We start from the raw sequence: 25019 nt of genomic DNA on the forward strand, positions 1-25019 counted from the left end.
TCAGTCCAAGGTCAGCCACTGCCGTGTTTCAGGCGATGGCCGCTTCTCACCTGAAATACCACCTTCCTCTTGTCTTCCTTCTGCAAATCCACCTGCGTACCTGCCTCCAGTCATCTTTCTAAAATTTAATTGACCATGTCACTCTCTTGCTTAAAACCTTTGAATCTCTCTCTACTGCCTAAAAGATGAAGTCACAGTCCGTGGTACACGGGGCGTTTTCGAATCTGGCCACAGTCCACCCCTCCGGCTGCCCTTCCCCGGCCGCGTGGAGTCTGCGTGGAACATCTGACAAGGTCGGCTGGCGTGCCCATGACTTCATGCCTGTCAGGTCCTTCCCCAGCTTCTCTGGAAACATGTCATCTTACACTGATCAAGGGATAATGAAAGGACTGTACCAATACCGAAGGCGTTTCTTATTGGTACAATAGGTTATGGTAGAAAGTATTCAGAAAAGGATTCCAGGGCACATGGAAATGGTGCCTCCAGCTACAGGAGCCTCAGCGCACTGCATCTTTACATTTACAGTTTCAAACTTACTCAGTTGAGAATAAACGTAAACTATTATGTCAGTTTGTTGTGAGAATTAAAAAAGCACTAGAAAATTGTCTCCTACAATGACTTATGCGTAGTCATTAAAATACTAAGAAGCTTTTTCTAGGGGGCGGGGGGTAGGCAGTGACAAATTCTCTTTCCTCTCTGTGAATTCTGTCTTGCTGTGCTACGCAAAGGTAGGAAGCCTGAGGAGGAAAGTGCTTCTAGTCTGTGAATACATCTTTCCAGCTTGAGAAAAATAAATTACATCAAGTCTAAACCCAAAGAAAATAAACTTAAGGGAAGGGTCACTGAACGCCATCCTCTGAGTTGAAATGTGGTGTTTCTTTTGGGGTGTCCCTGTAGGACTTTTCTAGACAGGCTTCCCCAAGCAGACAGACCACACCGTGCTCCCAGCTTAATGACTCTTCACGCAAGGACTTCCCAGAGTCAGTGGTTACACAGTGGACCTCAGATCTGCCCCATCCCCTAGTTACTGAGGTGAAGACTGGGGCACTGAGCACCAAGGAACCACCTGAGACAGTAAAAAAACAACACCCCCCTCCCCCCCCCCCCCGCAGCCAACTGGGAACTTGAATCACATGGGTGAAGGTTAGATTTTGAGTTGATAAAACATTCCTTGGTAATTCTAACACGAATGTAGACATAACCAGAATTGTATTGTAGGGAAATCAGTCTTATTATATGATACCTAGTTTCGTTTACGTCCAAACTGGCATATTCTTTAAGGTGTGTCTTATAGGGGGACAGTGCTTTCAGCCTGAAAGGACTGGGAGGCTTTCGTTGCTTGGCAAGGGCTGGCTTGCAGCCCTTCTTGCATCCCCGGCAGGGATGAAGGTGCCCAAGGCAAACGTGTGTGGCTCTTTCCGCTTTCATCCCGTGTCCCCTCGAATCCCCTCAGCGGTGCTGTACCCCAGGTGTGTAACTCTCATTCTGTAGCTGGAGAACCTGGAGGTCAGGGCGCCGACTGGCCTGTTCGCACAGTGCTCAGGGTGGGCGGCAGCAGGTAAGCTGTCCTGCGGGGCACCTGCGTACTCGCCTTTCTGATCCTCCAGCACCTCTCTTCTCCGTTTCCCTCTTTGCTTTAAAAAACCTGGGCTTCCAAGTTTTTACTTTATCTTCATCTCTGGGGAGAAAAATGTTTTTGAGCAAGTAAATTAAGATTGAACCAAAACAGTTATGGAACCATCAGTACCTTCTGGGCAATTAATTATGTTTTACAAAAATATTTAAAAGTCATCTAGAAGTATATTTTGATTCTATGGCAAGGCCAGAGAGTAAATATTTTAGGCTTTGCAAGGCATAATGTCTCCATGGTAACCACTTAACTTGGCCACTTGTGACCGTATTTACAAAAACAGGTGGCCGGCTATATTTAGCCCACAGACGGTAGATTGCCGACCCCTGATCTGTACCAACACACATTTGAAACCAGCAGCAAGAGATCAACCTGCTTGTAATCGGACTTTCTCTCCTTTCTGAGCCTGTTTCTTTGCCTCTAAAACAGGAGTAATAATATTAACCTCTACGATGAGACAAAACTAATCCAGCTAGTGCTTAGCATTAGTAGGAAAGGATTCGGGGAGGGAGAGGGTATTATAGAAAGAACTAATACTTTCTGAGCACCTATGTGACAATTCTTATGCTTTTACATATGTTAACTGATTTTTCACGGTGAGCATCCTTTAAGGTAGTCATTCGTAAAGTTTTACAAAGAAGGAAAGAGCTGATCAGAGGACTATCATGGTCACAGAAATAGTGGCTTTGAACCCAGGTGCCTTTGACTCAAGTCTATGGCATACCTGCTGCTTCGATATGTTGTTTGTTTCTTTCTGGTATGATAAAGTTATCAATACGTCCATCTTTGATACGAGCTAAACAGGACCCTACTCCATCCACCGTCTGTATGCCTCTGGTGTCTGCATATCTCAACCCTTAAATGACCCTTCACTGGGTGAGTTGGAACCACAGGATATTACTTCACAGTAATTTTTGAGATTTTCAGGGACATGTGTCACCTTTCCCTTCAGGTCATGGTCACAGTTGTCCAACAGCAAGTCAAGGACTCAGCATTTGACCAGCATGGAAGATGCAGCTTAGAGCAGCCTTTCAAGAAGCCTTCCAGGACTTGTCAAGGGATCTCCAATCCCTCTCTCTTCTCAACATCTGTTGCCTTTGAAGTCTATAACATGGAGCTCAGCAATTATTGCTTTTCTAACTGTCCAGTGGTCACTCATTTCATCTCTCCACTTTCGGTTCCCAGAAGATGGGATCCAACCATGTATTCCACGGTGCCCGGTGAGCTGGGCACTATGCTAGGCACACAGCGAGTGCGCAGTGAGAACGTGGGCATGGTTCCGAAGGAGCCGCAGCTGGGAGGGCCGGGAAGGGGCGAGGCAAATGCCTACTTAAAAGCTTATTTTCTTGACTGATTATAAAGCAATATATCCTGAGTATTTAAACAACTGGAGGCAGAAGTAGAAGAGAGACAAATTAAGCATAATCTGACTTTTCAAGGACATCTGAGTTTCCTTCTAAACATTTTCCAAGATTGAACAAGTTAATGCCTATTAAAATATGAAACAGTGACTAACCACAGTAAGAGCGATGTCAATATTTTTGTTAATAGTATTAAGGATAGAGATGGCTACAATATAATGAAACAATTCACTAGAACATATTTCAAGTTTTGTATGCAACTAATAAAATAGGGCATATAAAGGCAACAAATGATAGAATTTTCGGAAGAAACTGACAAATCTGCCATCTTTCTGTGAGATTTCAACCGATTTCTTTCAATTGTTGATGGATCCAATATCTAAAAAGTCATGAATCTATGGAAGATTTTTAATAAGAGAATTAATGGATACTTGATTTAAAGGACATAAATTGATCCTTGTATCAAAAAAATAAGAATAAAGAATGAGAGAAGTCATATATTTCTAAAGCGCACATGGAACATTTATAAAAACTGACTATATACTAGGCATAAATCATGTCTCAGAACACGTCAAAGTACTGATATCAGCTACTTTCTGAGACCACAATGCACTTAAGTAGAAATGACACTGCAATGGAAACAGAGCATGGAAACAGATCTTCAGATATTGGACGATTGGTATGACAAAGGTGTAGACCAGTGGGAAAATAGGGACCACTCGATCATGCCAGGGCATTTATTCAGATGGAAGAAAATGTAATTAGAGCTCTACTTCCCTATAAATACAAAAATCCATTCCAGACAGATCTACTGTTTAAGTGTAAAGTCAAAACTAACAGTTTTAGAAAATATGGGGAACATCATATGATCTTGGGATAAAGAGTTCTTTAAAAGATAAAGCAACACTCATAAGGAATAAATTGATAAATTCAAATACTGTTCATCAGAAGCAATAAACTTGCCAGAACACTTGCTTCTTATTTACACAGTTGGCCTCAACCTGTCAAAATGTTACCTATCCGCATGAAAATGTTACCTTACCAAAAATAAGCTCACTGGTGTAAATGGAACAGAAATTCAGTTGCACCGAGCTTGGAAAGCTGAGCAGAGGAGACATTATTTTCAGCCATTTAGTTCAGAGGGAAAGGACAGACAAGCAGCTGGAGAGGGGCAGTCAAGTTTTGGGATGCTTTATTTTTTTTGATAGATTATAGCTATTTAGTCTTTGGGCACAAAAGTTTTGTCAGATAGTGCTGCTATCTTCCATGTTGCCTTGTCTGCAGGAGATTATTAAATAAGTGCTTGTTGCACTGAAATAAGTTTTGAGTCTTTAGATACAAAAATAAGAAACAGATTCTAAAGCTCCAGTGACTTTTGAATCACATTCCACTGTTAGATCACCTGTGTTATTTATTGTTTCCCTTCTTAGTGGGGGGATGTAACAATTTGGCTTTTCATCCAGCATCCAGGATCCGAAGATGGCCCTCTGACCATACTTAACAAAACACCAGTAAATGGGCTAAATTATGGGTGAACAAAAGGTAAATTGACTTACTTTGACTCTTTTTCATTTATGGTCACATCATCGTGGATGATAATTTCCTGAGACCTAAGTTCTAGAGACAAGATAGGATCGCAATAGCCCATTAATAAGTATGGATTATACAATCCCTGGCTTCTCAAATTGCACACAATTACCTAATTACCCAGGTACACACCCAAGCCTGTTTTATCAAAATCTGATCATAGGATACAGATAGGCTGAAAGGATCAAAGAATGAATAGGTTCTAATTTGGGAAGAAATTCAATTGAGGCATTAAAAAAACAGATGTCCTAATGTGTATTAATTTGATTTCCAGAAATATGAGTTGCTGAAATGATCAGGCTAGGTTTCTGTCATCTCAGACCTGGACAAAGATGTTATTCTGTGCCCTGGCCAATGTGGCTCAGTTGGTTGGAGTGTTGTCCCGTGCACTGGAAAGTTGTGGGTTCACTCTAGGTCAAGGTGAATATGGGAGGCAATCAATCCATGTATCTCTCTCACATCAATGTTTCCCTCTCTCTCTCTCTCTCTCTCTCTCTCTCTCTCTCTCTCTCTCTTTCCCCCTTCCTCCCTCTCTGGAATCAACAAAATAAAATAAAAAACATTATGCTGCTAGAATAGTGAGAAGCTTTTTCTTAACTTGGAAAGAGAACCAGTTTAATAGAATATTAATGTTGATTTTCCCCCTATAATTTTTATTTTAAACCACTGGCAACTGCTCTAATAATTTTGCATAAAATTGAATCTCACTTAGTACATAGTCATAATTAGACATGTTTATTTTGGGGTATTCACATTCCTCAGTGCTCTACACAGAAATCCATAATGTTCCAGTGATTCACCACCTAAACGAGTTTCAGACCTTCTGGCATAATTACTCATAATTCATATTCAATTAGTCATAAATTTGGATGGGGTGCAATGCATGCCTATTTTAAGTTGGCTTTTTTTTTTTTTAACATAGACCAAGGATATTTTGGGAGACCTGTAGTTTTACCAGGTTTATATAATCTTATTATTTTGTTCAGCAAACTCATATTTATGGAATATAATATATAGTGGAATTGCCAAGTCAGAGTGAAATGAAAGCAGCTAAGATGACTGGAGCCCACAAAAACCAACAAACAACAAAAGACACGGCCCTCTTTTATTGACAGATTCAACTTACTGAACACATGTTGAGAGCACACTATGCGTCAGGCACTGTACTAATTTGTGTACTATTGCTTTTATGGCAAAGCAAACACTACTGCAATGACCCATCCTTGATTCAGTTTGTGTGCACTACAACTCGATCATGCGCAACTCATTACATCTTAAGTAGGGTGATGGGCTATCGACCCCTTCAGGAGGCTGTGTGGTATGATTCAGAGAGACTCGAGTACAAACCCCAGATCACTAAGTAGGGAGGTGGGTCCTGGATCCTCCCTACAAGGGATGAAAATATTTTTTTTCTGGGATATTAAGAGCCCTGGGATATAGTAGGCACTGGAGAAATGTCACTCATCTTCCCCAAAGTCAAGACTATTGATGTGTAAAATTTGCTCTTTGATTTGGACGTATCAATTTTTCATTAAATGTGGAATGCAGGCAGGATGCTACTTCTCTTTCCCTGCCCCCGACTGCGCCAATGCTGAGTGGTTTGTGTCAGTAATAAGCAAATGTCACTTACCTAAATTAGGCAGCGAAATGGAAAATGCGCTGTTGACAAAAGACACAAATGGGTTAGGGAAGAAAGCCACGTCCAGAGTAGCAGAGCGATGACTAGCTTTCTTGAGACAGATGCTTCTGGCCAAAGATGGGGAGCTTACTTTTCCTGTATCTGTGTTCTGCCCCCTGCCCCCTTTTGAAATGAGCTTATTTATCCCAAGTGACCACGTATAGCTCCTTTCCTAACCAGACAACCTCAGGCCGTCCCACAGCCCTGCTGTTCTCCATCCACGGGATTCTCTTTCTGCCTCCTCACCTTCGAAGATGTCAGTCAGATGCACACACTGTTATAAGCATGGTGAGAGTGAACAACCCTCTGCACACACTGGGCCCTGCCTAGGAATATGCACAAGCCAAAGGGAGAGGGGAGGATTCCAGGCCAGGTAGAACTGGAAGATGGCAAATTGCTAGGTGGGAGAGCGAAGACATTTGGCTCAGATAGATTGTTTGGCTCGCCTTAAATCTCACAGTTAAGATCCCATGGAAGGAAGTATGATATAGTAGAAAAAATATCCATGTATTTTAAGCAGTTTTTTTAAGTTCAGCCCTACAGGGATTTTGGAGACACTCACCATGGGCCAGGCCCATGTGCTGGCTATATAGCCTAATTAGACACAGTTTCTGTCCTGAAGTAGGTTAGGATTTAGTGAGGGAGACCAAAAGTAAATTAATGTAACTTTGTGAAAAAAACATAATGAAGGAATGTCCAAAGGAACAGCACTTTTGGGAAAATCAGCTCACCTTTATGCAAGTCTCAGTTTCTTCATTTCTAAAATGAATCTGGTGCCTGCCTTACCGAGTTACTTCTGCATGGGATAAGCATTCCTAAGCGAACGTGCCGGGACACACCTGATGATCAGGGGCCCCTGCTGGCGTGTCTGTAGGACCAGACTAGACGCTGTCGGCATGGAGATGTGCAGGATGGAGTAGAAGTCAGGGAGAGCATCTCATCTGGATTCAATTTACAAGGGGCTGTGGGTGTTGTGCTAATAATTTTTGTCAGAAGTATCTAACCTGCTAAGGCCAGGGCGTGCCTCTAGGTCTCACTGACCACTGGAGCTAAACACACTCTTCCTCCATGGCCAGGATTGCGATGTATAAACCTTCTATTCTGTTGGATCTCTTGGTCGATCTATATCCAACAGACAATTAGACTTAAAGCTGCATAACTTGAAGGTTTTATAATTGAAAAGAACTTCAAGGTAGAATAACATAATTCCATGTCAGTATATGTAATGACCTTGGGCTAATTATTTTATCATTTCCTGCCCTTGTAAAATAACAGATCTAGATGTATGTCTATATGCCTGTATCTATAGATTAGGGAGAGAAGTGCCTCCAGAGACTACCCAGTCTCCCTTTCATTGTATGCCACAGGAAAAGGGCTATATGGGTGCAAAAACAAAGTGAATTGCCCACACTGAATAAACGGAATAGCTGAAACCTGAATCCAGACTCTAGGCCTCTATCTCTTCCTATTATCAGTGAAACTGTAAACTTCCCAAAGGTTGGTACCTGCTGGGGTGATCTTGGAGGGTAGCTTTCCAGGCCTAAGGCTTTGAGATACACAGACCATTCAGCTGAGTTCATTTCCCCTCTCCACACATTGCCTTTCTCAAGAGAGGCAAATTAGAATACAGAGTGTAGACAAATAAGAACCACTGGAACTTGTTGGAATAAGAAAGCATAAAGGGCTGTAATTAATAACATAATGCTTAGTGATAATGTTGGGGGCAGAGATGTTGATCATGCTCTGTTAACCATGATTGTGCAAGGGGGGAGAGCACCTAATAGGACTAGGACCATAGTTGTTTAATGATTATTCACCTTACTAACTATAGATAAGTTTTCCTACAGACCCTGGGAAACTGAAGGATGTGCTACAAGAAAAATAGAGCTGTAAAAAGATAAGACACACCTTGGGGCCTAGATGGGTTCATTGCTCAGAAAAGAAAATGCATTTTAAGAACAGACAAAGGACAGGATGTGCTTTGATTTGGTTGCTGTGCCTGGAGCCTGAACCCTCCACTCCTGGAGTTTACCTCAGGAATTCTGACCATTCTTTGGTCTCAGGAACTAAAGAAATTGGGTTTTAACACCACTGAAAATTAACTACCTTGTTATTGGACTTCAACATCCTGAAAGGAGACACACAGACCATAGACTCTGAAGTCATCCTTCCCTCCCTTCCCCCTTGCATGCAGCCTTTCTTCCTGACCCCGATATAATCAGCCAGCTAGTAGAAGGAGAGGAGAACAGATTTCATGTGGATGAATCCCTCTGTTCTCCCATTCTGCAGGCAATATTGGAATAAACGCTCATATATGATTCAACCTTGCCTCTGTTTAATTGGCTGAAGTAGCAACAGGCAGCCCAGAACCATTGTGTCTGGTTTCAATAACAGGAATATATATCACAGATGATGAGGTCAGTTTTCTTTCTGGACTTTGCTTAAGACTTTCCTGTACTTTTTCTCATCATCTTTTTCAAAAGGGACTTTGTCATTTTTTTCATTAGTATCTGTGGATGTGCTTTGCTCAAAGATGGGCAAGAAGGAGGTAGGTGATAACCAGAGCCTTTGGTTTTACTTTCTGATATCCCCTCCACTGTGTCTGAGAATGGAATCAGGCTGTGTGATTACCAGGCCGGTACTGCTAACCTTCTCCTGGAAAGAGAAATAAAAGGGGACTTTTTACCTTACATTTTCTTTCAACTTGGTTTTCTTCATCTTAAATCTATCCTTTTCTTTCTTGAAGAATCTCTGCAGCCTCTTAAGTGTTTTTCCATCTAAACTAAGAGGAATCAAAGGGTAGAAACACAGCGTTTGAGAGAGTACTAGAAATGGAAGGCCGGTGCAGTAAGAAGGATCGAAAGCTCTGGCGTCATTTCTAAAACACAGTGCCCAAGGGAGAGCAGGAAAAGGCCCCATCAAAGTCTCTGTTCTTTGTTTTGAATGCCAACGTGAAGTAGCGCAGGCCAGTCAGCCACTAAGAGAATTATTATATCTCAGTACAAACATCCAGTTATGCTAAATGGTCTCTATTTTGCACTTTATGGAACAAAGTCTTCCTTTTAGAGGTGACTCAGGGAGGCATAGTTTACAAACTATACTAGAAATAAATTATAGGAATTCCTGGCTCCTAAAATTCACGTCACTGATTTTTAACTTACTGAATGATATAATAGAACGATGGTGGGAAACTGACTGCCTAGTTGATGAATAAAGTTTTTCCAAATATGCTCTTGGTTTTGTGTGTTTTTCCTCAGTGGGGGTGGTTAGGGAAAGGTAATGATACACCCACATCATCTCACCCAGCATGGATCCCCTCTTTTTCCTTCAATCCTCAAACTTCTTGCTTTTGACCATTGCTTTTTTCTTTTCCACAACTTGGCCCTAATAACTAAACTTGACAAATAATGCCCACTTGAACAAATATTATTATTTTGTTATTATATATATTTTTTGTATGCTCATGACCAGACATTATGTAACTTAATACATGCTAATCCGAATAAATTCCGCATCTATGCAGCACCAGGCCTATTTATTAGAATATTATCAACTATATTCCCTGTGCTGTACATTACATCCCATGACTATTCTGTAACAACCAATTTGTACTTCTTTTTTGTGTTTGTTCTTTTGTTTAATCCTCACCTGAGGATATTTTTTCCATTGCTTTTCAGAGAGAGTGGAAGGGAGAGAGAGAAAGAGAGAGGGAGAGAGAGAGGGAGAGAGAGAGGGAAAGAGAAACATTGATTGGTTGCCTCCCGCACGCGCCCGAACCAGGGCTGGGGATCGAGCCTGCAACCTCAGTATGTGTCCTTGACTAGAATAGAACCGGAGACCCTTCAGTCTGCCGGCTAACGTTTTAACCACTGAGCCAAACCAGCTAGGGCCAATTTGTACTTCATAATCCCTTTCTTGATAACCATCGATTTCTTCCTGGAAAAGTACTACAGAATTGAAGCAGTTTTGTTGACATTTACTTCTTTCTTACTTATTTTCTAACACAATATCAAAATCCTCTACTTTGGGGAACAGACATTTTCTCAAAAGAAAAAGCAATGTGATTTGAAATTTACACCATGTGATTGTGCACAATTACAGGCGTTCTCTTGACCACAAAGTAGCATTACAGTAGCTAACCTCCATTCTCAGTGCAAATCCTCCCTAGAGATGGTGGGGGCAGAGAAGGGAGTCACTTCTTAAACTCATCTTCCTAGACCAACAGGAAATACCATTAGCTAGGAAGCCAAGAGAGAGAGAAACTCACTCTATCTTTGTCGAGTTGCTCTTTGTTTTGTATACATCTTCATACATTTCTTTACTGTTTTCTTCTGAAATTAAAAAAAAAATCTCATTCATCATAATGACAATAGTTCAGATTCATATTCAACAAAAAATTATTGGATACCTACTAGGTGCTAGGGTACTTTGATCTTTCTTTTGTTAAATAGTTTTTCTTGAAACATAAGTACATATTTTTATAAGCACATGGTAAAAATAATTAAGCCTCTATAAAAGTAGTATGAACAAATGAAAATGAATATTCGATTCCACCCGAGTCCAAGTGTTATCTGATTTAGTCAATGAAAGTTGGTTTATCAACAGCTTCCTTCCTTCTACCCTCCCCTTTTGCATATTTAATATGTAGCAATGAGAACCTACTAAACATCAGACACTGTGTTGAGCTCTGGGGGAATAATGGAGAACGAATACATCTTGAGTAATCTTTCTCCTCATAGCCTGGCTTTAGCCTACCCAACACGTAAGCTTAACATACACAGATATACTTTGAATCCACCCTGACAACGGAGGATTTTCATGTTCAGAACTTGACCTACAGTGAGTTTAGGGGAGTTACTGAACTTCTCTGTGCCTCAGTTTCCATTTTAAAATGAGGGCACTGTGTTTAATGGTCTCTCAGATGGTTTTTCCATCTAAAATCCTGACATTCTAAGCAGGACAAAAGCAACCAGAGTAGCATTTGATCACCCTTTCTCTATTTTTTCATTCATTCATTCAACAAATATTTAATAAATACATAACATGTGCCTGTTGTTATGCTAGGGGCTAAGGAATATAGTAAGCATAAAGAAGGCAACTACGTAGGAGGGAAGACAGTCATGAATCCAAGAATCACGTAAATAGGAAATTATAACTCTGACAAGTGCTATGAAAAAGAGAGCCTGTTACTCTGAGACTGTACACCAAGGAGAATATTCCCTGGGCGAGTAATGATTGAGCTGCGATCAGAAGGAAGGTTAAGAGTCACTTAGGCACAGAGGTGTGGAGGGAGGCGTGGTTGGGAAAGAAAATCCAGGAAGAGGGAGATAGGCAAACACCCCGGGGCGGGAGCTCGGCGGGAGCTCAAACGGCGGCAGAGCGCCTCTCAGAGACGCAGTGTGCGGGGAGTGAGGGGCAGGCTCCAGGCGCAGGTAGAGGCAAACCACTCCCGGCCTTCGGACCGCGTCAGGGTCGACCCTAAAAGCCTTGGGAAGCTGTGAAAGCGTTTTATGTAAAAACATTCCTACACTCTGACTTCCGTTTCTGAAATGTCTTCCTGGACTTACCACTGTCTGAGGCAAGTGAGTTGGAGAAGTTCGACTTTGATCTGCGGGGAGAAAAGAAACAAAGACCGTTCATCCGTCCCACTGCACCTGTAAAGTCTCACCACATTCATTCAACGTCTCACCGCACTGCCAGGGGCTGGGATGTACTTACTCCTTTCTCCTGGGGCACTCGACGTCATCATAGGTCTCTTCTGAGATGGAACTTGGCTTAGAGGCCCCTTGGCCCGGTGTTCCTTTAGTCACCTCCAAGGCCTCCACATACCCACCTGTAAGGAAAAGAGAGAAGCCGTCGGAAGAGCGAGCCCTATCGTAAATGCACTCACACCCCCCACTGGCAACGGAGTCAAGAGGAGGAGAAGGCAGATTACATACACTAAAGCTGGTTTATGGTCTTGGTTTATATGATCCTTTGGCAGACCACTTCCCCATGCAGAGGCTCAGCTGTGATTCTCTGAAGTTGGGAGAGTGATTAAAAGCACCTTCTCTTATGTGACTGTGGCAGGATTAACGCATTTTTATGATGGGAGCTAGTTCCCCAGTGAACCAGCAACTCCTCCCTCCTCTTGCATGGTTCTCCCTGACCTCAAAGGCTGAAGTCCTTGAGGGTACAGCCCTGGGGCTTCTCTCTCTGCCTAAATGAGCTTCTCCAGTTTTGCACTTTTCTTTTTTCTTCTTAAAGTAAAATTTCTTAGACAAGCTGATTAAATAGATGTCAACATTTAATATTCATTAATGTTGGAATCAGCCAGAAGATGGTTTGCCAGGTGGAAAAATGTATTGGAGTTGTTTGCACAAGTAACTAGCCTGTTAAATGCAGGTACTGGTTTATTTCACAGAGCTGTAATTTTGTCATAACCATATAACTGCCACCTTTTTATCAGTTGGCACAGGTTAATATTTAGAGTACAGGTGATTCAGAACCACTTTCAGACATGAACTGTTAATGAGAAATAGGTAGTAATATATCTGCAAAATAAATAATTAGGAAATTGAGTTGTCTATTAATTATATGAACCAAGTAACAAGATTTTATTCTCTGACAAGAAGTCAGTTAGCACATAGGCCTTAATGAAGGCAGCTCCCACAGGCATAAGGTCCCCCTTGTTCTTAAGGGTTATCAGTCAGTTTCTCCAACACAAAGCAAAGATGCTGAACACAAAGCTGCTTATCGTAGTTTGGGACATTTTTTTCCCTTTCTCAATCCTTCCTTTTGGCAGAGGCGAATGTAAAAGTTTGCCTCTTCATTTTTAAAACATAGACAACTCCCAAAGTTACAGCTCTAAGTTAGACATCTCTGATAAATTCTAGATACTCCATCTAGATACACCATTTCCGTTTGCTTGTCCTAACATACTGCGTTCCAGTCCAAACTCACGATTTCCCCCTGCACATCTGCCCAGCCTGACATCTGCCCCAACTCAATGAAAAGTGGCAACTCCATCCTTGCGGTTGCTCAGGTCCAAACCCTTGAAGACATCCTTGTCTCCTTTCTCTCTCATATCCCACCTCAAACCCAGGGCTCTACCTTCATGTTATATCCCAAATCCAAACGCATCTCAACAACTCTACTCCGGCACCCTTCTCCAAGCGGCCATCGTCTCTCGGCGAACTTCCTGCAGCGAACTCCTAACAGGTCCCCCGATTTATCCTACGTGCTGCTTTCAAGACAGCAGCCAGGATGGCTCTTTACAATACCAGTAAGATCACTCTATTCGTGAGCTTAAAACCTTTCACTGGGTTTTAAAATCTCATTTAGAGTAAATGCCAAAGTTCTTGCAATGGTCTGGAAAAGCCCCTTGTTATCTCTGACCTCGTGTCCAACTACACTCTCCTTCAGTCACTCTGCTCTGGTCACGCTGGCCTCCTTGCCATTTCCATCCACACAGCCAGTGGTCCTGCCTCAGGATATTACCACTACTTTTCTCCTCTCACCGAACATTCCTACCCCAGGTACTCATATGGCTCACTTCCTCAACTTAAGGTCTTGAGGTCATCCATGAGCACTTTAAAACTGCCACTTCTAAGACCTCCACCAGCCCCCCTAATTCTCTGTGCTTTATTCCCCCCCATCACATTTACTACCATTCCACACAGTGGCTATTTTACTGTTTACATATTTATTATCTGTCTCTGCTGATCAGAATGTAACCTCTGTGAAGATGGGAATTTTTGTCTGTTTTCTCAACTGTTATACTCCCAGCATCTAGAACAGTGAGAGCACATTAAAAAATAATAATAATAATATAGAATGATTTCAATGCCTATATCTTCTAACAAGAGTTTTGTGTATTAAGTTTATAGTGTTTACTGATATTTTAAAATTTATATCTACTATCTTATTACATACGTTCTATTTGTTCTATTTTTTTCCTCATTTTGCTCTTTCTTAATTGACTGAGATGTCTTCTCTTCATTTGGTTCTTTTTTTGTTTGAAAGGTAAGTGTGGTATGACTTTTTTTTAACAGTTACCCTACTATGTTTTTAAATTTAATTAAAGTATAATATACAGGAAAGGGCACAAATCATAAGATCAACAAATTTTCCCAAATGGAATATATTCATGTACTAAGCGCAGGGATGAGGAAACATCCCAGTGCCAGCGGCCCAGAGCGCCCTCTTGTGCTCTCTTCTAGTCACTATTCCCTCCCACAAGGGAAACGCTCTCTTCATTTCTAATACCAGAGGTGAACACTGTATCTTTTTGAACTTCCTATTAAAGGAATCATTTAGAATGCCCTTTTTTGGTGTGTCACCTTTCATTCAATATTATGTTTGTGAGATTCATTTATGTTGTTGGATATAGTTGTAATTTGTTCTCTCCTATAACTATTCCATTGTGTGAATACTCTATAATTTATTTTTCCATTCTACTTTTGATGGACATTTAAATAGCTTCCAGTTTAAGGCTATTATAAAAAAGTTCTTCTATAAACATGTTGTATGTGTATTGGTACACTGAAATATGAAATTCTATTGGTTATAAGAATAGGCATGGCCCAGCTGGGTGTGGGTCAGCGGTTGAATATCAACCCATGACCCAGGAGGTCATGGTTCGATTCCCGCTTTCGGGAATATTCCCCGTGAGGGCGCATGCCCGGGTTGCGGACTCAGTTCCTAGCAGGGGGCGTGCAGGAGGCAGCTGATCAATGACTCTCATCATTGATGTTTCTATCTCTCTCCCTCTCCCTGCCTCTCTCTGAAATCAATAAAAACATATTAAAAAAAAAAAAAGGCACAGAACGGTTAGGTCATAGGATATGTACATAGGATATTGGGCTTTAACAGGTACTGCTGAACAGTTTCCAATGCAATTATCCCAGTTTAAAATCTCAGCAGTGGAGAAGAGGTAGGTTGTTCTATAACTTCACTGACACTTGAGACACTTTGTCTTTTGTAATTTTAGCCATTTTGGTGGGCATGTAGTGTTATTGCATTGTAGGTTTTATTTGCATTTCCCTGAGACTTGAATAGCTTCATATAGTATACTTGCCTTTTAGATAACCTCTCTGGTGAAGTGTCTCTTCAAACATTTTCCCAATTTCTCTAAATTTCTTTTTCCTGATTGATTTCTATTTTATATATTCTGGATACAGGATGTTTATAGAAATATAAAATATTTCCATTTTATATTTTCTGGATACAAGGATGTTTATAGAACTCATATATATTTCATGTGTGAGTCTTTTGATGTAGTTCTTTGTCCTAAACTAAATATCTTCTACTCTGTAACATACCTTTAGTCTTTCACTGGTATCTTTTGATGAATATATGCTAGCTATTCTAATTCTTTTAAGGCTAACGTGAATTAATATTGTTACTCTCAATCAAAAACCTTAGAAGGCTTCAACTTTGACTACCTTCCCAATGTATTTGTTATTAATGTTAATGTTTTCGTTCCCTTTCCCCTAATTTGATACTAATATTGTTTGGTTAATACTTTTGCTCAGCTTTCTCTCTTGCATCCAAAATTCTTTATGTGGGATTATTTTCTTTCTGTTTGAAGTACATGCTTTAGAATTTCCTTTGGAAAGTTTTGTTTGATCTGTAATACTTTCAACAATAAAGATAATTTTTTTTTTTAAAAGAAACTTTTTTTGGTCATTAAAATATCTCATTTTTTGTTTGTCTGAAAATACCTTTTCTCCCCCCTTCACTTTGACAGGCATTTTCACTAGTTACAAAATTCTGGGTAGGCATTTAAGATATTTCAGCAGTATTGTATTCTAGTTACACACTCTTATTTCTGAGGACTCGATAGTTACCTACTTGTTGCTTTGTAGGCAATTGGTGTTTTCCCTTTGTCTGCTTTTAAGGTACTTTAAGGTATTTTCTCATTCTTCAGTGTTCTTCAGTTTCTCTAAGGTTTGGCTAGGTGTGGATTTCCTTTATTTTTCCTGCTTGAGAACTAGTGTTCATGGACCTGCAAATTGATATCTTTCAACAATTCTAGAAATGATCAGACATTATGTCTTTTATCTATTACTTCTTACCCATACTTGTGTCCTTTTATATAACTCTGATTTGATGATTTTAAGACTCTCATTCTTTTCTCCATGACTCTTATCCTCTCTTTTATTCTTTTTCAATCATTTCCCTTGTAGAATGAATTTTCGATAATTTTTCTCGAATTATCTTCTAGTTCACTGATTTCATCTTCAGCTGTGTCTAATCTGGTGTGTGATTCATCCACTGCATTTCTATATTAGTTTCTCAATCACTTTTTAATATTTTTCAAATTTGTTTATTCTTTTATTTAAAAAACATCAAATATAGTTATCTTATATTTTGTATCTTATAATCCTGTTATCTGTAGTATCTTGCAGGTTGGTTTCTGTTGTCTGTTCTCCTGTTTTTCACTCACTGTTATTTGCTTCCTTGTGTGTTTAGGTTTTGTTTGTTTGTTTGTTTTTGTCTATGAACTGTTAATTTTTAAAAAATCATTTTGTGGGAATTATTTAAAAACTGGGATAAAGGCAGAATTTCATCAAAGATGATTTAAGTTTGCTTTTACCAGTTGTCAAGCTGATACCACTTTGGATTCAACTGGGTTTCTTTTGAGCTACACAGATAGTGTGACTTTGAAATGCAGATGCACGTGAGGGTTAGATTATGATAACTGATGTATCACAGGGTCAAAACGGGCAAATTTTCTTCTACTCAGTGGGGTTTATGTCTTGCTAATTCTTTTTTTTTTTTTCCAATCAAAGGAGCAATACTTTTATTTTTTCAAAAGAGGCCTACTTCAATAGGAGTATTAAAAAATACTTGTATTTTTTCTCAAACTTTCCTGTTTCATACCCACTCTCCTCAACTAAACATTTTGTGCTATTCATCATAAGTACTGCAAAAACTTATTAATGGGTTCAGCAACTCCCTTTGTGCTTTGGCAGCATGTATGGATTACTCAGAATAATCTTCTTCAGCTATTTTCATCATAGCACAATCCCCAAACCTATAGTGACTCTTCATGGACATTAAGTAATTGTATGAAAATGGCTTTTGCCCCCATATCATGGCTCCCCTTTAACTCTTTTATTCACTTCAACTTATTTTCCTCTCTTCCACTTTTCCCCCTTATACTCTAAATAATTCTATTCATTTCTCATTGTAAGGCATGATTTTTAAATTAATGCTACCTCTGTGTTTTGTCATTCACCTCATCAAAAATGTCTCCCCACCCCTATGCCTTTTTTTTTTTTTAATTAAAAATTCTTTTTTGTGCTAAGAACACATGAGAGCTACCATCTTAACAAATTTATAAGGACACAATACAGTAATGTTTAACTATAGGCACAGTCTTGCTTACTCTTAAAGTGTGGGTGTAATCCTTTGGGGCCCTAAATTTATGCAGGAGTCTCCTATTATGCACTTACTCTGGGCAGGCCTGGGGTACAGCCCTTATACTCTGCATACCATGCAGTCAAAACAGGAGCTCAAGGGATTCAGAGTTCAGTAAAAACCCTCAGGGCAAAAGTAGATTTGGGACTCACTCGCTTCCCAAGATTCCTGTTTATTGTAGACATGTAGATGCTTTCTTTTTATATCAAGTCTATGATAGCTCTATCAATTTTTAAAAATAATTTATTCTTTACTTGTTTCTGTCAGGACAGTCAGACTGTCTCATCTACTATACTGTTAGAAACTAAAGGCTGATTTATTCTTTCATTCCTTTACTTTCCCAAGTTTTGTTAGGTAGCTCAAATGGGCCAGACTCCATGTTACAGAGACACAGATAAAAAAAATGGTCTCTGATCTCAGGATGCTCACAGTATGCCATGGGAGACAATCATGTACAAGATGAATTATAAAGTAAGGCATGCTGTGGTTTTACAGAAGTGAAAATAAATGAAGAAAACTAACAGTATTTAGCATAGGAACCAGACATTTTACAGGCAGTGACAAACAGCACTGGGAAATAAGTAGTAGCGTCCTCATTTGCACGTGGAAGTAAGTAAATTTTCCAAGGTTATAGGATTTGTACATAGTGGTTCTGGGTCCCAGAAATGCTCAACTCTAAAGCCTAACATGGAAACGTGGCCATTCAGTTGTCAAGTGTCATGGAAACAGAGGTGAGAGGAATTGTGGTCCCTGGAGAGTGGGAAAGAGGAAGATGGGCTAAGGTAAGTGAGGCCTCAGAAGAAGTGGCTTTTGACATAGATCTGAAAGGATTCATAGGACATCAGCAGGTGAAGAATGAGCATTTCAGACAGAGGAAAGAGATCAAGCAAAATGACAGGAGTGCTTAAGCACATGCCATAGTCAGTAGACTGAGAATAGAGCAAGAGGGATGCAGGGAAGGTGTGTGGCAGGGATGAGGCCAGCTGGCCAGGGTGGGCCTGGAGTCCATCTCATGATCACTACAAATTTATTCTTCCTATAACTGTGATTCTCATACTTTATGAAATGTCAGTGGTTTGCTATGGTTTATTGGGCTGGAGTGAACATCTGTTTTCTTTATCCAGCGTCTAATTTTTCTTTTTCTTTTCTGATAAAAGCCCTCTTATTTTCCTTGGGAAATCTTTCAATCTCGTGTTATGTAGTTTTGCTAGAACTGACGCTACCCCGAGCTCCAGGGACGAGTTTATGATCCAGGCTGGGTCAACCAGAGCACCATATCTCCCGTTTATAGTGACTAGTTCGGGGATGGTATGTGGCCGAAGCAGAGCCAGTAAGACTCATATCTGGGCCTTTTCTTATAACTGTTGAGAATATAACAATTTCTAGTTTTCCTCTGTGGTTCCTAAGAGGATAGGGTCTGAGCCTGTCACTGCTAGATGTCATCTTGCCTCCACAAGGGTAGAATTCATCTAAAAATGGAGCTGACCCAAACGGGAGCAGACCCAGAAGCAGAAAAGTAATATTGAGTCCTTGTAGTATTGTTTGTGTCCCTGGATCCAGCCCTGCCCAGACTTTCTGCTAGGCAGCCTCCTTCTCTTGTTTTGCTTGAGAAAGTATGATTTGATTACTGTTACTGGCAATCAAGTGTCTTGACTAACATGAAGGTAAAATTCAACCTAAATAAAGTCAAGTAATGATATCATACTATAGCATCAGTGTGTCAGTTACTTGGGCCTACAAAAACAAAACAAAAACAACCACCACAGAATCTGGTAGATTAAAAAGAAGGGAACAAACGTCTGCTGAATACCTATTATGTGACCTACCTTCGAATTTAGTCTTCATAAAACCCCGGTGAGGCCCATATTATGATCCCTTTTTAAAGTAAAGAAATTAAGCTGTAGGAATATCAAGTTACTTACCACATGGCTAATAAGTCTTAGAATCTAGATGGAACTCAGGTCTTCTGCTTCTAAATCCAGTGCTCTTTCCACTACTGCTCAGCTGCCTCACTAGGGCAAGTTACTTGGTACATAACAGTTGTTTAATAAATATTTATAAAATAAATTAAAATCCTGGCAATGCACAACTTTAAACTAATTTTGTAATGGTGAAAAGAACCAAGAAGTAATGCAACTTACATTGGCCTTGGAAGCGCCTGGCCAGCTTCAAGTCCTCGGGGCAGGCCTTTGTCTGGATGCTATCAATCACAGCATTCTGCTTTCTGGACAGTGTGCTCTCCATAAATCTGTGGCCTCTCATGATTGGGACTTTTCCAGGTGTCTCTTCATAGGAACCCACCTAAACACATGCAATAGGGAGAGTACTGTTTAGTTCTTTGCTTACTTAGGCTGTTCTTTATTCATTCCTCACACACAGCACTTATTATTTTATTTAACACTGTCTTATGAGACTCTAACTATCATGAGGACTCATACTGCTTCTTTTGTTCACCTCTGAATGGCCAATGACTGCTGGGCACAGAAGGGGACACAGGAGGCAACCAGGACAGAATGGAGCCCTGAGCACAGGGCAGGCTCTTCCTATATTTAATCTCACTAAATGTTCATGACCCACCATCAGGCAAATATCATTAGTCCTCTTGATAAAGAGTTTTGGGAAAAGTTAAATAACTGGCCTCTGGTTGCACAGCTAGTAATATACAGAGGCAGGATTTGACCTTAGACCCCTGTGCTCTTGACCACTAAGAAATGCTTGGTTCCTTTCACCTGACATCTCATCTTTTCACCCACCATTCTTCTGTTCCTCCCCAACTCTTTCCAGCATTTGTTAAACACTTACTAAAGGTGAGACAACATGCTAAGCTCTGGAGATAGAGAGATGCAACAAGCATGGTGGTTTACACACATGGAGACAGTACATGCAAATAATTAAGATATAACGTGGCAAGTTTTTCACAACAGTATGGAAACAGAGAGAAGGAGCTCAAATCTCTTGGCTAAGAGACAAGGTTGGGGAAGGCTTCAAAGGCAGGTTTATCAAACTGTACTTTAAAATATGAGTAAGGGATTGATGGGGAGGCTAAAGGAATACCTGGCAGCTAAACCAGCGTGCGCAAAGGCATGGCGTATCTGAAGAGGTGTTGGTGTCCTCATGAGAGTAGCATGGAGGCTACTGATGAGGGAAGCATCGAGGGGCCAGGGCAAGGACAGGGGAAGAACAACCGGAAATGAGACTGAAAAGACAAGATGGAATGGGGCTAGTTGTGAAGGATCTTACCTCCCAGGCACAGAGTGTGGGCTTTATCTCATAGCTACAGGGAGCCAGGCAGGAAAGAAACCTGTTCAGATCTGCATTTCAGAAAGACCTGGATACATTGACAGGAAGAGACACTGGAGACAGAGGAGGATTAGGACATTTCTGACTATCTATGTGTTTTTTAATGATCAGATGACACAGGAGAGGGGATGACTGTCCTTCTGACCACAAGTGAACATGAGGGTTGACTATGATGATACATTTGAAAGTATTTGGAAAAAGCTAAAGTAATCAATAGATACAAGGCATGGAATTTCCTGAGTTCCTGCTGGGATCTGAGCAAACTAAGCAGAGAATAAGAGGAGGGGGCATCCTTTTTAGTAACATAGCCCTAAATCATGCTGCTCCACTGCCTTTCCCATAGGATCCTGATTAACCCCTTCCTGATCGCGGGTCTCGTCACCATGTATGGCCCCGCCTGCCCTCTGGCCTTGACATGAAATGCTGCTCCCCGGGCTCTGGTCCTGTCTTTCATCATGAGTGACTTCTCTGAATTAGGCTGCTTTGTGATACTTTGTAAACACCCAACCTGGTTCAGCCTAGCCTCTGGGAAGACACACCCATTCAGGCTAACACCACCAACAAGCTGTCTGATTTATCCAATCCTTGCAGATGAAACTGGAACAATTTCATATTATAAGGTATCTATTCTGGTAGATATTATACAGGAATCTAGAATGTTTTAAGTACTGGTAGGAGCCCTGGTGGAATCTGTTGTTTAAGCCTCTAATTACTTTGGAGGGAACAGTCAACTGGATATCAGTACACACACATACAGTGTTTACTATTAATAAACAATATTATAAAAATCAATCATTAATAGCCAACAATAATACATTTCATTTTTATTGCTTATGGCTTACACAGTACTTTCATATATATTATTTCATTTTATCATTATGATTGAGGATAGGAATAAGGATGGTAATTGGGTGGGATTATTTATTCCCATTTTACAGAGGGGATGATGGAGCTTAGAGACTGTCACTCTCCCAAGCAGGGCTTTAGAGCACAGGCCCCTCTCTCCAGGGTTGTGCAACTTCAGGGCTGGCACCTGAGTGTCTCTTTATATTTTGTCCACTGGGTGCCTTGCTGAACTCACACTGGTCCCAGCCCTGCTTCTAAGGCCTACATCATGGCTACTAAGTGGAAAATCCAAGGCTAGAGCTCAGTGTTATTGTCACATTCACATGTTTGATAAAATGTCTTGAAAACCCATTGACTTTGTGTCTCTGAAGGCTGCATGTCTTACCCTCTGAGGTCACCCCCTGAACAGATCCTATTACACAGGATGCAGATACCCTAGAATGCAGATACCTTTAAAAGACAGTCTGAACGTAGATCTTTTTCTGTTTTTTGAAGTTCCAACTCAAATGGTTCTTTTTCCTTCATTTTTTTATCTTTATCTTCATGTTTAGGGCTGAAATGTGAAGAGATACTAGGAAAAAAGTGAAGTTTAGAGTGTTTAGATAAAAGTGTACCACACGACTCTGCAGGAAATGGACAGGAAAAATGAATTCAAACAGATGTGAATCCCTCTTCATCTTTTTTTTTTTTTTTTTTTTTTTTAAAGCAGAGGGGGACCAGGGTCAGGTCAACCACAGATAGTTTCTCTGAGTTTCTGCCTGCTTCCATCAATGCCAGAGAATTCCTGAGCACTCCTGTCCACCATTAAGGCCATTTACTGGTTCTTCTGATGAACAGGGGCTGTGAAGTGAGGGCTGGGTTCTAATCCCACTGTCCCTCCTCCTAAAAGCCTAAGATTAACTTTCCTAAAAATCAAATTTTCTCACGTATAAAGGAAAGGTCACAATGTCAATTGCCATAGTTCTGTAAGAATGAAATGTGATAAAAATGTTAAAAGCCTCACATCGTTATAGCATGTAAGAGACCCATAATAATAGTTCTTGGGGTCCTTTTCCTCAAAGCCTTTGCTGAGTTAGTCTCCCAGTTCTTTGTTCCTGTTGCAATCGCTGACATTTTCCCTAAAGTGTTTACCTGCCTTATGGCTGCACATGTCCTCTGGAACCCACCTTCCCACCCCCCAGACCTTGTCCAGGAGTTTTCACACAGCTGAATCTCCATAAATTACTCTCAAACTAAATTTAAGATTGTGACTTATAGGGATAATATTACAAGGGAGAGGGTACATTATCTCTGCTTTGAAACTCTTTCATGGTTCTCCATGACTGACAGGATAAAGTCTCAATCTATGCCGTGCAATACAGTGGCCACCATCCACATGTGGCTATTGAGCAACTGAAATGTGTCTCGTCCAATCTGAGCTGTAAATGTAAAATACATCGGGATTTTAAAGACCTGGCATGCAGAAAAAGAATATAAATACCTCAGTAACAGTTTCTATATAATGATTGCATGTTGAAATAATATTTTGGACATATTGGATAAATGAAATACATTATTAAAATAATTTCAATTGTTTTTTACCTTTTAAAATACGGCTAGTAGAAAAAATTTAAATGACATGTGGTTTGCACATATTTCAGTTGGATAGGGCTGGTCTAAGCAGTTATTTTCCAACCTTTTTCATCTCATGAAACACATAAACTACTAAAATTCTGCAACACACCAAAAAATATATATTTTTTGCAGATCTAACAAGAAATAGGCATTTTTGTTTTTTAGGTTTTTAAAAAAATAGGTATAGTTTTGAGTCATTCACACCAGACAGCTATTGTTGTGTTGGCTGTTGTCATTTTTTTATTTGACAATCTAAGGGAAAAGAGGTCAGTACCCCTGACTAGTCAGGTACTACCTGTTTTAAAAGTTCTTGCAGCACACCGGTTGAAGATCACTGGTCTAAATGGTAATTAGGGAGCTCAGGCCCTCCTGGGTCCAGCTCTCACACTTCCCCAGGTTTGTTCCTGCCACACTTTGTGGCCAAGCATTATCAAACCACTGTGGACTCCCATACCCGCCTCCCTGTTTAACATTCTTTGCTTTAGGCGTTCCTGGTGCCTGGGAACCTGCATTCCCCGCTTTCACCTGACCGATTCCTACATGTTCCAGATTCAGGTCAGCTGTCACTGTTCAAGAAAGCACGCCTGGAACCTCACCTCTGTGCTTCTACAGCTTCCACAGCAGTGATTGTACTATATTGTAATTTCCTATTTATGTGGTCATTATCCCCTCCAAATAACCCCCCACCCCCATCCACCCCGGCCTCCACTCCCATCTTGGACCAAGGCTAGATTATATATTCTATTCCCTTTTGTGCCTGAACAGAATAAACAGAAGCTAGCAGTGTCTGAACAGAATAAAAGCTCAATACGTGCTGAGCTGAATAATTCATCATTTGACATGCGCCCACCATGTATCCACACTGTGCTAGGTGCTAGAGAGTAACCATGGGCTCACGAACTGAGCCAGGCAGGAACTGAGGAGAGGGGCAAAGGGAGCCCACCAGCCGAAGCAGAGTGCGCCCCACAGTCTAGCACCTGTGTTTCTGACCTCAGCCAGGGAATGTTGATATTTGCTTCTCCAGAGCTCACCACCATGTTTATTCTAATGCAGTAAAAATAGCTCCAGGGGGAGGGTGGCTCTGAAGAGGCAGGGGAGACCACTGCTATGTGCCAGTGCCCTGCTCTGGGCCAGGAGGTCTGAGAGGCGCCAGGATCACCAAGAACAAGGAAACACGGGCGCTGCCTGCAAGGAGCTCACAGAGGAGAGGGTGGGCAGGGGGCTGAGAATGAACAGGCATGTTAGACACCATAGAGAGAGACATTGGTGCAAACTCCTGATTACCTTACAGTGGCACCAGGGGGAAGGGACTGGTTACCTCTCCCTGGAGGGGGAGAATCAAGGGAGGCTTCTTGTAGGAGGGGCATTTGATGCTGCGAGTTCATTAGGTTGGGGTGAGTTAATTCAATGAGCAAAGGCAAAGAGACTTGAAACAGCAAGGTGCGTTTGGGGAATGTTAAATTCTTGGGAATTCCTGTGATTGTTACATGCTGGTTGGATTGTGTGACACTTGCTCTAATCCAGGAGTCTCTGAGGGTAGTGTCTAGACTTCTGTCAAGGCTACAGTCCCAGAAGCTCACAAATGACTCACTCGTGC

General features: G+C 40.9%; 1 protein-coding gene across 1 annotated transcript in view; it reads right to left on the minus strand.

Annotated features, from left to right (window-relative positions):
- Positions 1 to 25019, minus strand: part of FYB2 (FYN binding protein 2) — a 77473-nt gene that overhangs the window by 5874 nt on the left and 46580 nt on the right. Inside the window, exons 8-16 of the mRNA XM_081144862.1 lie at positions 22259 to 22379; positions 19804 to 19963; positions 11975 to 12089; positions 11824 to 11864; positions 10524 to 10587; positions 8943 to 9038; positions 6209 to 6237; positions 4548 to 4608; positions 1592 to 1678 (exon numbers count right to left, since the gene is read on the minus strand). Of these exons, the coding sequence (XP_081000988.1) occupies positions 1592 to 1678; positions 4548 to 4608; positions 6209 to 6237; positions 8943 to 9038; positions 10524 to 10587; positions 11824 to 11864; positions 11975 to 12089; positions 19804 to 19963; positions 22259 to 22379 (774 nt within the window). The remainder of the gene's footprint in view (positions 1 to 1591; positions 1679 to 4547; positions 4609 to 6208; positions 6238 to 8942; positions 9039 to 10523; positions 10588 to 11823; positions 11865 to 11974; positions 12090 to 19803; positions 19964 to 22258; positions 22380 to 25019) is intronic.

Source organism: Miniopterus schreibersii (genome assembly GCF_964146895.1).
Source record: "Miniopterus schreibersii genome assembly, chromosome: 8".
Classification (NCBI taxonomy): domain Eukaryota; kingdom Metazoa; phylum Chordata; class Mammalia; order Chiroptera; family Miniopteridae; genus Miniopterus; species Miniopterus schreibersii.